Source organism: Hylobates moloch, unplaced genomic scaffold (assembly GCF_009828535.3).
Source record: "Hylobates moloch isolate HMO894 unplaced genomic scaffold, HMol_V3 SCAFFOLD_12, whole genome shotgun sequence".
NCBI classification, from domain to species: Eukaryota; Metazoa; Chordata; class Mammalia; order Primates; family Hylobatidae; genus Hylobates; species Hylobates moloch.
This window is the reverse complement of record NW_026652287.1, coordinates 98,752,501-98,768,978: the sequence shown is the minus strand read 5'-3', so window position 1 is coordinate 98,768,978 and position 16,478 is coordinate 98,752,501. Positions and strand designations below refer to the sequence as shown.

General features: G+C 40.1%; 1 protein-coding gene across 13 annotated transcripts in view; it reads left to right on the top strand.

Moving 5' to 3' along the window:
- Nucleotides 1-16,478, top strand: part of ANKS1B (ankyrin repeat and sterile alpha motif domain containing 1B) — a 1,246,961-nt gene that overhangs the window by 1,143,887 nt on the left and 86,596 nt on the right. For 11 of the 13 annotated variants that reach the window (XM_032170973.2, XM_032170979.2, XM_032170983.2 and 8 more), the window contains 2 exons: nucleotides 6,279-6,386; nucleotides 9,040-9,219. In XM_032170973.2, coding sequence (XP_032026864.1) covers nucleotides 6,279-6,386; nucleotides 9,040-9,219 — 288 coding nt within the window. The remainder of the gene's footprint in view (nucleotides 1-6,278; nucleotides 6,387-9,039; nucleotides 9,220-16,478) is intronic. The other 2 variants (XM_058424864.1, XM_032170989.2) reach the window with 1 other exon arrangement.

The window sequence follows — 16,478 nt, the reverse complement described above, 5'->3', positions numbered from 1 at the left end:
TTATGTGGGTTCGTGATTGTCCCAGGAGGAGTTGGTCCAGCCGGCGATAAACGGATTGAGATTTCATGCAGAACATGGAGACAGACTGTTGCTTCATGACTTTTCTGCGTGACTCGTGTGATTCTTGCAGTCTTCTTTGGTGTTTTCTATGCTGTGTCTATGTAAACATGGCATTGAGAATGGAAATTATAGGATGATAGAATTATTTAAGCATGTGGAATGTTTGCTATCCAGAAAGAAGCACAAACCAAAATTTTCAATGATAGGGGAAGTGTTTAATGAATTATGACATACTTCTCTGAAACAATAATGTGATAACATGGAGTTGGTTAAAATGTCTACTGAGAGTTGTATATGTAGAAAAGTTCTTTAGCTTTAAAGAACTGAAAAAAAGGCTAAAATGGTACTTGTGATATGACCACCACAAAACATAATCATGGGGGAAAAAACGAAAGGAAATATATCTATTTAGATATAGTTTGTGGATTGCTGGTTCTCTTACTTGTTTTTCTGTATTTTATAAAGTGTCTAAAATGGGAAAGCAGTATAGCTATTATAATCAAAATGTTGTTTACTTTTTTAAAAGCAGATAAAGAAAAATGCTTCATTTACACCATGTTTAAATTAAACATGTTAAATTTAATGTGATATAAAATGTTTAATTTTATATCACATTAAATTTTAAAAGAAAAAAAGAAGTTTAAGTGCATTGACTTTCAGCTTTGCTATGACATATATTCCGAAGTAAGCTATTCCGTATGAGGGTATATCATGATACTGTCTGGCAGAATTCCCACAGCCAAACCCAGAAACATAAACAGCAGTGATGTGATATTATAGGATTGTCATCCAGCACAATTATTCTCCTGTTGCTGGGATTCACAGTGGGGTTTCTGGAATTATCCTGTTTAAGTGATAGTGGACAAAATTCCTGGAGGCGGCTACTGCTGTGATGAATGGATACCCACCTGTGGCTGACTCCTGTGGTTTCAACAATACTCCTTGCCTTTGACCCACATTCCTCTTACAATAGTTGTAATAAAAACCATTAAGAACACATGCCATAACTTTTATTTCCTTTTCTTTTTCTTTTTCTTTTTTTTCTGAGACAGAGTCTTGCTCCGTCGCCCAGGCTGGAGTGCAGTGGCGTAATCTCAGCTCACTGCAACTTCCACCTCCCGGGTTCAAGTGATTCTCCTGCCTCGGCCTCCTGAGTAGCTGGGACTACAGGTGCGCACCACCACGCCCGGCTAATTTTTTTTTTTTGTATTTTTAATAGAGGCAGGGTTTCACCGTGTTAGCCAGGATGGTCTCGATCTCCTGACCTCGTGATCCAACCATCTCAGCCTCCCAACGTGCTGGGATTACAGGCATGAGCCACCGCGCCTTGCCAACTTTTATTTCTTATGTATTGGAACTCAGCAGTTGGAGCCACATTCTTATGCTTATGTGTATAATAATTTTTCTTAGTTAATAGTGTGATAATATAGTTATTTGTGCCTGCTCTCTCCAATATTGTAAGCTCTGTTCATAGACTTTCCCCTTTGAGTCCTCCAAATAATTGGTAGCAGAAATTCAGTATTGTTTTCTGAGCTAAATTGAATTGCTTCAACATCTTAGAATAACTGAATCTCCAATATATTATCATTTTTTTGTCTTTTACTCCCATTATGTTCTTTGAACAGTTAACTTTAACCCAAGCAGTAATGAAAACACAGAATTCTTCTCTACTGCAGTAACCATTGCTCTGGTGTTTTTGAAAACTAAAGTTTTCACACTGGTTATTGCCCATGATGCCTAGGGTTGTAGGATTCCACTACTCAGCTACCCCATCTGCTTGCAAAGACAGTCTGCTATAAAGCCGTTCTCACTCAAGGCAAACCCAACCACCTTCAGAATTTTCCATAATGACCATCTTTCTTTGAGATATTCTCTCTGTTATTGTTTTGCCAATTGGATTTCTTACTGTCAACTTGGGCATTTTGAAGCCCACTGCCACCCTCTCTACCACTCCACAGTGAGCCAGCTCGGATTGAATCTTGGGTGATGAGGGTTTCCTGTCCTTGGTCTATATATGTATTTCACAGGGAATACTGTGAGGTACCTGCCCTTGTAGCCTGTAGCTTTAATAATGCTATAAGCCTTACTAAAAAGTGAATTATTTTAATGTTTTCAGATGCTCAAAACCCTATATAAATTATTTAAACATGATAACTCAAAGTAAGAAGCAACGTTTTAAGAAGCCTCATGATGACATAACCAATAGTGTAGCTAAAGGTCAAAAGGTACAGAGGTTAACAGCAAGAAGAAGAGCAAGGAGAGTAGTGAAGGGCAGGCTAAGAATCAGGTGCACGTCCTAGCCATGTGCCTCTTAGCAGTGGTGTGATCTTGGGCAAGTTACTTAGCATTTCATAATCTCAGATTTTGCATCTCTAAAATGAGAATAGTTTTATTGTATGCTATTGTAAGGATTACAGGAGATATTTATATTCATGTATAACCACTTGGTAGTTTCCAGCACAACTAGAACATAGAACTAGAGTATAGAAAATGTTCAATAAATGGAAGTTACCGTCAGTATCTTCAGTGATGAGGGCTCATTTCTGATAAAAAGGAGAGTTATCCAGGTGATCTTGATAGTACTAACCATCCTGTGTTAATTTGTTTCCTATCTATCTGTCTATCATCTGTCATCTATCCATCAATCCATTCATTCGTCCATCCACCCTCATCTGGGTAGCTCTATGGAGGAGACAGCAATGAAGCTTCAGTGCAGAGGAGTGCCTCAGCTTACCTCCTATTGAAGATTAAGCGATGTGGATGGCAGAAGAGCATATTCTTTTAAATTGAGTCTGGCCTCAGACTAATAGCTAGAAATCAGCCACGTTCCTACTAGGATAAGCTACTTCATTGAGGGCTTTCCCAAGGTTAGCCACATCTCTTCATCCAAAGCTCCAATGTATTTGTTTAACATGATTGACTTTATGACAATGACCAAGTCCTTGTTCTTCTGGGCCAGGATTCCTGTGCACCCTCAGAACCCATTCACTGGAATAAGCGCACGGTGAAAGTTGCTTCTTCTATGTGTCAGGCACTATGCTGGTTATTCTCACAACTTACTCTTCATCTTCCCAACCACATTTGAAATTGTCATTAACTTCTTCACTTTATATGTGAGAAAACCTGAGATCAGAGGAGTCAGGTAACCTGCCCAAAATTGAGTTGTGGGAGAGTAAACCAAAAGCAATAGTGGAGATTACATCAGCTCAGTTGTACCACAGTTATTTGTTATTTAGTGTCAGTTTTGTAAATAATAATAATAATTAAGTGAATGTCTTTATTATAAAAACATTTCTAGCAGGACTTGGGGACGAGGCAAGGGAGTACCATCAGCATGAGGTCCAGCTGCCTGCTGGGAGAAAGGCGGTAAAGATTTTATGGGAGGAATTTATATCCAATAGAAGCTTTTGGCAAAGTAATTGAGGATGAGAATAAAAGAGAATTAGAAAATATACTGTGTTTAGACTTGCACAATACCTTTGAAAAGGTTATCATATTTTTTCTGAGATGGAGAAATTATTTGATCTTGATGCTTAAAAACAGAAACAATACAAGAATATAAGGGCATTTCTACGGATCGTATAAACAATGCTGTCTGCAAGTAATCAGCAGTAGGGCCACACTTAGTTAGCATATTTATAAATCATCTGAAAGGAACACATAGTGAAATTTCCAGATTTGCAAAAACCACTAAGCTTTTCCAGGTAGTAAAATGCCAAACCGGTTAATATAAATGCAGAAAGCTAACACAGGGCTGTGTGAGTGGGCAGAAGGATGGCAGATGGGCTTCTGCCTGGACAACTGTAAGATAAGGAATTTAGGGAAAAATAATTCAAATCATCCCTCCTAGATTAAAGGGCTTTGAACTATTAGCTATAACAAAATTAAGGGATTTTATAGTCAATGTATACTTTTGTCCCTAGTTATTCCTACTGCAGCTAAAAGGCTAGCTAGAAATCACATGTGCTTAGGAAGGACATTTTAAAAGGTTATTAAAAGCAGAAAACAGTATCCTGCATAAATGTAAAGCCATGGTTCACTTATACCTAGAATATTGTGAGCCATTTTTTCAGCAAACCTTAAGCAGCTATAATAGGGTAGGAGAAAGTCCCGAGGATGTCAACTGAAATGATTTATGGAAAAGAGGAGCTGCTTTATGAAAACAAACTTGCAAAGATTAAGATTCATCAGCCTGGGGAGATGAAGGTTTTATAAAATCATAGGGATATGGTACATGGGGACATTCACCTTGGCTAACATTTACCCTCCTCATCATCAACAGGCATGGGTCAGAGGGTGGCTGTCAAAGGAATAGGGCATAGTGTGAGTTTAAAATCTACATTAGTTTAGGCCAAAAGGCCCATAAGTTAACCAACAAATAGGCAAATAAAAAGTCAATGTAGATGAAATACTACACAGACATAAAAAAGAACGAAATCATGTCCTTTGCAGCAGCATGGATACAGCTGAAGGCCGTTACCCTTAAGTTAATTAACGCAGAAACAGAAAACCAAATATTTCATGTTCTCACTTATAAGTGGGAGCTAAACGTTGAGTACTCACGGGCATAAAGATGGCAACAGTGGACACTGGGGACGACAAAGGAGGGGAGGGAGGAAGGGGACAAGGGCTGAAAAACTACCTATTGGGTACTATGCATACTACCTGGTGACGGGATCATTCATACCCCAGACCTCAGCATCACTCAGTGTATTCATGTAACAAACCTGCACATATACCACCTACATCTAAATTAAAAGCTGAAATTTAAAAAAATTCAAGGTAGCATGGGATGCCTGCCAAAGAAATGTTCTCCCCACCTTCTATCTTAAAACTTGAGAAGAGAAAAATTTACACATGGGGTAATGACTTTGGAAACTAGTTACCCAACAAGATTATTATATCTTGGGACTACATGTAGGTAGGGAAGAGGTAAACACATTTTTATGAATGGATGAATATACAATATATTTTTAAGAAGCTGGTAACATTTGGAGAAATGCCCAAATTTTGTGACGTATACTTCGGAGTAAAACATGCTTTGAAATCAGGCAAATCTGATTCAAATCTCAGAGCCACCACATGCTGGCTCTTGGGTAGGTGACTTAACCACTCGGAACCACAGTTTCTTCATCTGTCAAGTGAGAACTCCTTCCAGATAGAGAAGTTGGGAAGATTGAAAGGGGTGTGGCCCTGGTAAAGCACCGGGAATGGGGCTGAGGATTGATGCGCTGCAATTCTCAGTTCCCTTTGAGAGCTCTTCTACCATGTGCCCTTTGCAGCATGGTCAGATTCAAAATACCATCCTGGGGAGGCTCTGGGTCTACCCCAATAGGCAGTCCTTCGTTCTAACTGTGTCCTTATGCGAGATGACTCTAATTTGGCAACTCTCATCTCTATTACCATTCATTCTTTCATATTTATTAATCCCTTATTTATTTTTTTTTAGTCATCCTTTTATGCTTTTGGGAAATAATAGCGATCTACATATGCCAGTGCCCTGCTCTCAGGGAGCTTACCTGGAGAGGGTGGAACAAACCACAAACATTAAGCCTGTAAAGAAAGTGCTTTCAGAGCGTGAGAAAACGAGGATCATCGTGGAGAGCATGTCGGGTTGAGGGCATGGCTTCTTCAAAAAGGAGGTGGGGGAAGACCTTTCTGAGGAGACATCACCAGAACAGTGTCCAGAGCCATGAGAAGTCACTGGTTATTTGAAAATCTCAGAGGGGAGAGGGGGCATTCCAGGCAGGTGGTCCGAGCGGGGGTAGAGGCCCCAAGGTGAGAATGAATGTGGAGCTTCTAATAACTAGAGGAGGCTGGCGTGACTGCATATCCTGGATGGAGGGAAAGAGGCAGAGGGCAGCCTGTCCCCATTACCCCGAAGCCAAGTCTGGACTCAGATTTTATCCTGTGAGGTTTCGGCTGCTTATAAGAAGAGCTGGCTTCTCTTGAGGCTGCTGCATTGGGAATGAGACTCTCAGGCAACATGAGTGGAAGGAGAACTGTCCTCCTCTTTCTGCCCCTACTACTTAGCCACTCCAGGCTTTCCAGATGCTACTGCAATCTTTCTGGACTTCAGCGGTCACACTGATGTCACACCACATCTCCTGGTGCAGGGGTAACTTTGCACAAATCTCTTTTCATCCTATATGTTTTAGGACATATAAAAATTATTTGTTCTCCAGTGAAATATTTAACCCAAATATATGTTGTTTCAGGTTTTAAAAATCAATTTGATTGGCCACAGGAAACGTATTTTGGCATCTCTGGGAGACAGGCTGCACGACGATCCCCCACAGAAGCCCCCTCGGTCCATCACCCTCAGGGTAAGTGCCGAGCACATTCATTTGGTTCTCTGCCCTTAAGAACTATTTGTTTGAGACCAGCCTGGCCAACATGGTGAGACCCTGCCTTTACTAAAAACAGAAAAAATTTAGCCAGGTGTGGTTGTGCCCGTCTGTAGTCCCGGCTACTCTGGAGGCTGAGACATGAAAATCGCTTGAACCCAGAAGGCGGAGCATTGCAGTGAGCAGAGATCACACCACTGCACTCCAGCCTGGGCAACAGAGTAAGAAAATAAAAGAATTATTTTGTGTAGGTTTGTAGGTTTTATAAACATGCACTTTATACAACTGAAGCAATAGATCAGGAAGTGCTGGCTCTTTTCTATGTAGCTTACCATACCTGTGTAAAAAACAATCTCTCTTTTGATTGTTTGACACAATCAAAACAACAAGATTTGTTTTTCTAGATTGGTTAAATATATATTTTTGAGATTTAGACATCCATCTATAATGGAATTCAGCCTGACAAACCACCATCTTTAAAGAACCACTCCCTCACCTCCCATCCCACACCCCATCTACACCAAGAGAGTGGAAATGAGTTTTCTGTCAGACTCCTCAAACCCACAGAAAGAAAATCGATCAAGGACCACAGTTAAGTAAAGATCAATTTAAAATTAACCTTAGGGTCTTCTGTTTCTCAAGAAGTAAAATTTGTCCAGCCTTACTCGCTTCAAAAATTCAGAATAGAGAATCTAAAACCTTACTTAATAAATTGTATTTCTTTTATTCAACTACACTTTAGAATTATGAGGTAGGGGCCGGGCGCAGTGGCTCATGCCTGTAATCCCAGCACTTTGGAAGGCAGAAGTGGGCGGATCACGAGGTCAGGAGATCTAGACCATCCTGGCTAACACAGTGAAACCCTGACTCTACTAAAAATACAAAAAATTAGCCGGGCATGGTGGCGGGCGCCTGTAATCCCAGGTACTCGGGAGGCTGAGGCAGGAGAATCGCTTGAACCCAGGAGGCAGAGGTTGCAGTGGGCCGAGATCGCACTACTGCACTCCAGCCTGGGCGACAGGGCGAAACTCCCATCTCAAAAACAAAAAAAATTATGAGGTAGGAAACTAGAGAGAACCTGTATAAGGGAGAGAGAAATAAAGAGGAAGTGAAGGAAGGGAGGGAGGAAAGGGCAGAGAGGAAGTGAAAGAGATGATTTCCAGGCAAAATGGCAGTGGCAAGAAGTGGCCGGCAGTCACTGGTGTTCATGAGTCCTACAAGAACTTTTTAAAAATTCGTCAAAAAGCTGAGATCTCCCTGAAAGCTGTGGGGTGCCCACTCTGCTCTCTTTATTTTGTCCTGCACGTGCTTGCTTCTGATTTCCATTCTGAAGAGATGAACACAAGCACGGCACCTGGACGTAACCATCGTGATGAAATGCAGTGGCCTGCCTCTTATCAATAAACTTCAGCAAACAGCATAGCCACTGTCAGGATAACAGAGGGTTGGGCAGGAAAGGAGCTGTTCGGATTTGGAGTTGATTCAGCTTTGGAGAGGAAAATGCGCAAGGATTTCAGGGGATGCAAGAGAACTGGCTCCAGGAGGACAAGCTTAGCCTCCTGAGAGAGACTGGGGTGGGGTGGGTAGGGACTACATGAATACTGGTTTAATTAATTACTGGGGGCATTAGGGTACACTGGGATATTTGGAGGCTACTTGAGAGTTTTGGGAGTCATAAAAGTACAAATAGAAATTTCACCCCTTAGAAAGAGGAGCCTCAAATAAATTAGAAAAAAAAGATTTTTGTTTTGCCTTCATTTTGCTATGTGGAAGGAGAGAAAGATATAAGCACCATCAGCGTAGTCACCCTAAAATGACTCTTTAGAGGGGTAATTTCCTGCTACTTACCCTGCTCTTTTTCCTTCCCCTTCTGAACCTCTCATTGTGGCTCTCTGGAAGAGATTTAGGGGAACAAAAAAAGATCAAAGAGATTTCCAAGAAAAAGTGTAGGACCTAAATCTATCATAGAAGGTCCAGAATATCTAGAGGAGAAGGGATCTGGAGAAACACCATGATCCCAATCCTCATTCTACTTGCAAACAGTAGAGCTGAGCTGTGTATACCCCCTATCTTCCTCCTGACCTGTTTCCCTCGGATGGAGTTGTCTGCCTTGGAAAAGCATCCTCTGTCGTAGCATGCACTGCTCTGCAGTCTGTGCGTGTGACATGCTGTGTTGCCGTACTGTGTCCTCTTCCCAACCCTGTTGTCAGACCATTCTTTGATGAAGGATCAAGACCCATTGGGTCTCATTTTAGCTTTCTCATCATGGCATCTACCATGGTGAGGACGCTCTGCCCACATGAGGGCCCAGTTCCTCCCCTGTAAACACATGCAGTAGTGTCAGAGGTGCCCAGCATAGGTGTGCCTCCCTCCTGAGACCATCCATGGTGCTGCTTTAGGAAAACAGAACCTGACTCTTGATATTTCAGACCTTTGACCTGAAATACTTAGGGGAAAAACGTATTGACTAGATCGTGCCATTAATAAAGTGGTGGAATGTCATTCATTCCTTGGCTGTTGCTTCAAAAGCGACTCCCCACCCCCACAGTTTGTCTTGTCAGTATTTCACAATTTTGAAACCAAAGGTTAGCCACAGAACATGGTATTTATTTCATGATGTATTTCCATTCAGGAACCCAGTGGTAATCACACTCCTCCTCAGTTGTCTCCATCACTTAGCCAAAGCACTTACACCACTGGTGGCTCCCTAGACGTTCCTCACATTATCATGCAGGGCGATGCAAGGAGGAGAAGAAATGAAAACTACTTTGATGATATTCCCCGATCAAAACTGGAGAGGCAGATGGCTCAGGTAAGGTGTTATAAGCCTTTGTGATCTTTTTCAACCATATCAGGTAATGCCTTTTAATAGTGAACAGTAGCTTCCTATGGATGCTTATTGTCCATGCCTAACTAGAATTTATACCATTTTATGCCCCGCCTTTCATTCCTTGCTCATCTGAACTAGACCGAGACAGAAATGTCTGGGAATGGAATGTGTACACGTGTCCTTGTTATGCATTCCTGCTGAAGAAATTATGTCTGATCTCATTGCACCCAGAAAGTCTTTGCCCTAAAGGGAATAATATTGTGTCAAAGTCAAATCATAATGAAAATGAGTAATAAAAGTCTAGATTACAAGATGTAAATTGGTTGGATAATGGGGCAGAAGTTTGGGGGGAAGGATTAACCCTGTGTGATGTGGTTAATTTCCTCCCAAGTCTATACATTCATACAGAAATGCTCTACTGGGACTAGTTGCGTTGTCTCATATTGTCACCTTGAATAGTTGAAAATGATGATGCTTTCTAGCACAAATAATTGAAAAGGGAGATCTGTCATGTTCAGACCTTTCCACGTTTTTGGTAGGGATGTTCATGTCTAGCCTGTCCTCGGATTGCTGCTTAGAAACTTGAGTCAGCCTTAACCGAACAGTGGCGCTGTTCTTAATGCACATTCAGATGGGCGGGCAGCTCCGCATTTCACCCTGAGATGCAAAAATATGGATTTGTTGTCAACTATCGGCAGAATCAACTCTTTTCATCCTCATTCTAGGTTCAGACTGATGTGCAGGAGTCTTCTCTCTGCCTCCCACACCTAAGATGGGAATCTCGAGGTGAAAATGTGACTGTAATTGCTTTGCCTTGGTTGTTAAATATTTTTCTCAACCGTTTAGTGAGATTTCATTTTTAAAGCCTCTGGTAAACATTGTATGCTGCAGCTCACGAGAGACAAATGTGATGAGAATGTTCTGGAAACCATGGCTATTCTGCCTGCAGATGCCTTGGGGAGAGAAGGCCTGGGATACTGTGTCTTCTTTCAGCTCCTTTCATTTTGAATTGTTCTCTGGGTTCTTTGTGCAGGAAATGGCAATGTTGGGATTATGGCGGCTCTTTTATTGAAAGGGATGGAAAATATAGAAGAAATAAGATCAGAATAATTTTCTCTTTCTCTGTTGCTAGGTATTGTCTTTTAATTTTTATTACTGTTTTCACTGGTGCTCTTTTAAATAGGGCATCTGAAAGCTTTTTCCCCCCCCAAACTTTTCATTTATTTCCTGTTACTTCTTATATTTTTGAATCACATATGTGGTTAAATTTCTCTAATGACAGCATTTCAGAGATATGGTTTGTTTTAACTTTGAGCTATGTGGTCTTTATGTATTAATATGAACTGGGTCTTTTCTGAGCCCATTTCTTCCCTGGGTAAGGGAGGATAGTTCTTTAATGAGCATTAGCTATTATTGACTGTGTCCACCTCAGTATAGCAGAATTACCTCTCTCAGCTGCTCACATAACTTATGAAATTTCTCCATATACTGCAGGGTTTTTTTAAAAAACGACTTACCCTTCTACCTATGTATAAACACTCAGAGGTGGCCTAGCAAGACTGCACCCTTACATGCTGCCTGAGTTTTGAAAGCAGGGGCAGTAGCACCAAATAGCACAAATCTTTTAATGGGTCACTCCAATCAGAAATGCATCCCTTATGAGAATTGTCTTGCCTTGAGAAAATGGAATGGGCTTTTATCTGGCCAGGTGAGAAAAGCCTAAAAGCAGAAAGCAGAGTGAGATAAGCAGGCTGATGGGACGTAGTGAACTAGAGCACCTGTGCACGCATGCGTTCCCCTCACGTGGCGTACTAACGATGATGGAATGACTGCTAGAAACACAGGCTCCATCTTATTAGAAGCTTTCTAAAAGCCTGCTGTTCAATACAGCACTTCTGCTGCAGAGAAAATAGGAGATGACACCACAGGAATCTGATCAATGAGAAAAAGGGATTCTGGAACTGCAACTCTTTGGGTGGTGTTAATTGCAGTTTTGAGCATGATCGCTAGTATGGAAGGCCAAAACCCATGGAGCAATGAATGCGTACCTCTTAAAAATAGTGCTTTAACCTGTGAAAATATGAAATACTCTGTCATTTTGTTGTTGAATAATTCAATTTATGTGACTTTTCACCACTCAACTACTCAATTGATGTTTGTTTTTTTCTTATTTTACCTTATTTTTGGTTATTTGCTGTAATACTTTTTGAAATTTATATACTTTTTTAAAAACCTGTCATATCTCTCTAGACCGTACTTTTTCCCCTGAAGTTATGTGTTTAGACAATCAAGTTGGGTCTTCCTAAAGACTTGAATTAGCAATTAAAATTTTTGCAAGCAAGCAGCCAGTTATACCTCCTTCCAACCTGGAGCTCCATTCCTCCAGGTCTTTCCCAAGGGGTTTCTCCCAAGAAGCTTACTGTAGCTTGGTTAATGCTTACCTAACCAGTCCATTTCCCACTAAAATGCGAAAGTCCACCTTCAGGCTTTCTTTCTTACCTACTAAAAGAAATAAGAATGCAGTTGAGAGAAAATCACCTGGACAGATTTATGTTCTTAGAAACCCCTCTACTTCACGTTTAGCTGAGCTACCATTAGAGTGATTTGGAATTCTAGCCCTAGGCCAGAAACCTTAAGCTCTTGGTGGCTGCAATAATTCATAGGAGTTTTGCCTTCTTGAGGTCTGCTTACCAGATGTTTGGAGGTGCTTTGCTTAACTTGGAAAACCAATGCTTAAAGTTAAATTGTGATAAATTTAATGTCCATTTTACCTGTTAAATTTGTTGGCAGATATTTAAAATAAAACACTAGAATGGTGTTTAATTGATTGTTTTCAATTTGAAACAATATTTAAAATACCTGTCTTGGGATACAGGGGATTTGCAAATATTGTGAGTATTGTTTGCTATTATTCTGATATAAGCAATACTCTGGCATCAAATTATTTTAAATGAATATGCAAGAAACAAACTTTGAGTTCAGCATGAACTGAATGTAATGATATAAATACATCTGAACGATGGGTTTCCTATCATGTTGAAAACATAGCTTCTCCAGCCTGTAATTCTAACCTGGACTCATTAGCCCAGAAGTTCTGAAACACTCCCCAATTTTCATACCCCTAATAAATAAATGCTGCATTCACATTTGTATAATTATACCTTAATGTGCATAGTGATTTTAAATTCTCAAAGTACTTTGACATCTGTTATCTCATTTTAGCACAAACAAGGTGTCCTACACACTATTAATGTGCGTACAGCACATGGCAGATCAGCTCTTAATTCTGAGTTATGTGGAAATGAGATAGTAAATGGAAAATATATCAGAAGGAGGAAAATATTTTCAGTATTTAGGACCTAATTGTAGTCTTCAGAAGTTTTCTTGAATGATATTTAGAAGTCTAAGTACCCTTAAAATGAACAATAAGAGAGTGATGGAATGAATAAAGTTAAGGCCACATTCTCCAAACTCATGCAAAAAAAAAAAAAAAGTTTCCAAATGCTGCAAGTTAAGCCATTTATAGAAGGCTTCCATTTACAGAAATACATATGAGAAAATGAAATAGTACTTGTATTTTCACAAAACAAAGCCTTCTCAACAGTAAAAGAAATGCATATCTTTGCATAAACTTTAGCTTAAATATTAGTGAGAATAGTGTGTAATATAAAGTCTGTGTTTTGAATGCTCTTGTCTAAGATTTAAAAAAAACAGTATTACCTGGGGCACTAAAAACACTTTTTCTAAATTATTAGAAAATTAATTCAGTTGCAAGCTTAATATTTCTCAATCTAAATAGTATTAAAAAGTACAACTAGATCAGTTACTTCTCTATTTGAAAGCATTTTGTATATTACATTTTAGTTCTTCCAAGGTTTGTTGTTTTGATATTATTAAAGGAAGGGAAGTAGAAGCTGAGCCATACAGAAGCACTGCTGTGACCAGGTTCATGCCTGGGATTGCACATGCAGTATCTTATTTAATCCTCACAAGAGCCTATGTGCACATGTGCCAAACAGGGTGAGTGCTTGGCCTCACAGCTGGTAAATGGTAGAGCAGGGACTCAAGCCCTGGCCTGCCTAACCCTATGCTTGTTCTTCTATAGTCCCTGATGCCCTGTGCCTGCCTCTGTATTAAAATGATATAAAATATTTTAAAAACAGTTCAACAAATACTAATTTTTCATGTGCCATAATAGATTCCATTTATGTGGGCACAGCAAGCAGAAGAGAAAATCACAGTAGTTTAGTGGAAACTGATTGAATCAGCTCTTGGTTAACACCATGAAATCCTTCAATGCAAAACTACACTGGTTATTTGTTGATCCTTCAGCAGAGACCCTGTACAGTGTGTCAGAACGCTGCCTGTCTCCCATGTTTGTGAAAAGCTTTGTAGGTAGGTGTGGGGTTAACTCTGTCTACAAACAAGTTCTTGCTTGTGGTGTTTCTCCAAATAGTCGATGCTGTTTTCTTAGTGGCTTCTTCAGTTGGAATTCTGATTTGGTTTCTTTCTGGCTGTGTGACCTGGACTGAGTTACGTGGTGACTCTGAATTTCAATTTTTTTTGTCTTTAAAATGTGGATAATGTCTGCTTCTCAGGCCTGTATGTATCAGATAATTTATACGAAAGCATATTCTAAACTGTAAAGCACTATATAGACAGATAGGACTATCGGTTCAGACACATCACCTGTCAGTCTCTAATTCAAAGGTCCCTGCTCATTGTAGGCCAATTAATGACAAAGAGAGTTGAAGGACAAGTGCTCCGGTGCTTGTAGCATTCTATAAAGACCATCTTTTGTTCCAGTGTTACCCATATTTAGCATGTAGATTGAGAATGGAATTTGCATTTTTCTTTTATTATTTTAATTGTGTAAACACATCATCTGCCAAGGAGCATATATCACGACGCAGAGGGATCTGGGTAGAATGATGTCAACGCCAGGGAAAGCAGAGGATGGATGCCATCTTTCTCTACCAATTCAGGTTACAAAATTGTAACAGAAAATATCATATGGTAATAACACGTTATGATTGTAACATTGTTAGATAAAATATCAAGTGAGAGGGCTTTTTTTTCTTTAAATGAAATTTGGAACTTTATTGAAATATATTGTGCACAGAACTGTTAGCTTAAAGAGCGTGGATATCCCAGAAAGCCATGAGGCAAACACTTTGCCATGTCTGGGAAAGAAGTAGGATAGTAACTTCTCCTTTTATATACTTTTCCTGAGATAATAGGCCTGTTGTTTCTAGAAATTCTACCCACTGCTCTGGCATTACTGGAATTTACGGAATCAGTTTTCAGAAAATAGCACAACTAAGTTGAAAGGAACAGCATTTTGGAAAGTGGCTTTTTTGGCCAGGCACGGTGGCTCACGCCTGTAATCCCAGCACTTTGGGAGGCCAAAGCGGGCAGAGCACTTGAAGCCAGGAGTTTGAGACCAGCCTGGCCAACATGGCGAAACCCCGTCTCTACTAAAAATTCAAAAGTTAGCCGGGCGTGATGGCGGATGCCTGTAGTCCCAGCTGAGACAGAGCTGAAACAGGAGAATTGCTTGAACCCTGGAGGCAGAGGTTGCAGTGAGCTGAGTTGGTGCCACTGCACTCCAGCCTGAGCAACAGAAGGGGACTCTGTCTCAAAGAAAAGAAAAGAGAGGGTTTTTTTCCCCAAACTAAACAAGTTTTCCTATTACTGTGTCACATCAGATTTTTTTGTTTAATGTGAGTAAGTTAATGCCTAGTATTTAATTTAGATTTTCATCACATAGCCACTACTCAGAAAGGCTCAGCTTGTCCATGATTTCAACATTTCCTTCCATGAAGGTCTAAAGAGCAACTCTTAATACTTAAGCACAGACAGATCATACATAACCAAAAAAGAAGGTCAAGAGTGCACTCAGTAAGCTCTTCCATCAGGAGCTTCCAATTTGACAGCTCGTCAAGTTGACAAACTGACACCCCAGCTTCAGAGATCATCTGGAATATTGATGATATCTGTGCCCTATTTCAAGCCAAGAACTCTAGGCCACTAGCCAGCTATGACCAACACAAAAGTGGAAAATAGTGCTTCTGTACTTGGAATTTAAACTTGATGTATTGTACACCTTTTTTTATTAATATGGCCAGTTAATTTTCTTTTAGCAAATACACACTGCTCTATCTGAGACAACTTTGGGATTAGAAATTCCAGTATGATTAGTGTCTTTTGGGCAACACTAATGTCAATATGATTAGTGTCTTGCGAATACTGTACTACAGTCTTAAAACAAATAATTGGAAGAAGTGGGAGAATCACTCAGATGGATTCTTTTTCAGGCTTTGACACTCATCTTACAGGTCTAGATTATTTTCTTCCCTGTCAAGGTCATCAAGAGGGCAAATTAGCCAGAGTTGATTCTGATAGACCCCAGTCAGCCCTAAACACCTCCAGGCATTTTGCTAGAGAAGCTCTAACGTCTCCACCTTGTCTCCAGGTGCTGGTGCTTAACCAAGGGTACTGCTTGCAGTTAAAACCAGACCATGGATTTAAAAAAAGAAAAAGAAGATATCAACAGAAAATATTCTATTTTCAAAAGAACTAAACAAAAAATCTGACAACGTATAAAAACCCTATTTCAGTGGAATTGACGTTTTGATATTTAGTAGTGCCTTGGGCTTGTTGACATTGAGCAGCTTGTTCACAAAGAGGCCCAGCAGGTTATTTTTACACTTGTTAAATTTTCAGAATGTTTCTTATTACATGCAGTTGAGTTCTTGGGTCCATAGGTCAGTTTTGGCTGTTATAATCTGCCCTTGCTAAATTTTCCAGGGTAGGAGAATTCTCTGATTCTTCTTCTCCTTCTCCTTCTTCCCTTTCTTTTTCCAGTGGTAAAAAAATAAAAAGAAGGTTTTTTAACATCTAGTAGAAATAGGGCTGTTTGTGTGGCCCTGTCTCGGTTAATTCTGTGTGTATAGGCCTGAAGTAATTTATCAGCAAGGACTTTTCCAGATGCACGTATGTAACAAAAAATCCAACTCAAGATGGCTTAAGCAGAAAAGGACAGGAGTCCTGGATCCAGGTGCTGTTTTGCTGCATTGCTCTCTGGCTCTCCATCTCTTGGCTCTGCTGTCCTCTGTGTTGGCTCTTTTCCCAAAGAGCCTCCCTCTACGTGTGGAGAGTTTCAAGCCAAATTGCTGTTTAACTTGAAGTTACAAGAAAGAGAACCTATCTTTCCGAGTGTCAAAAAAAAAAAAAAAAAA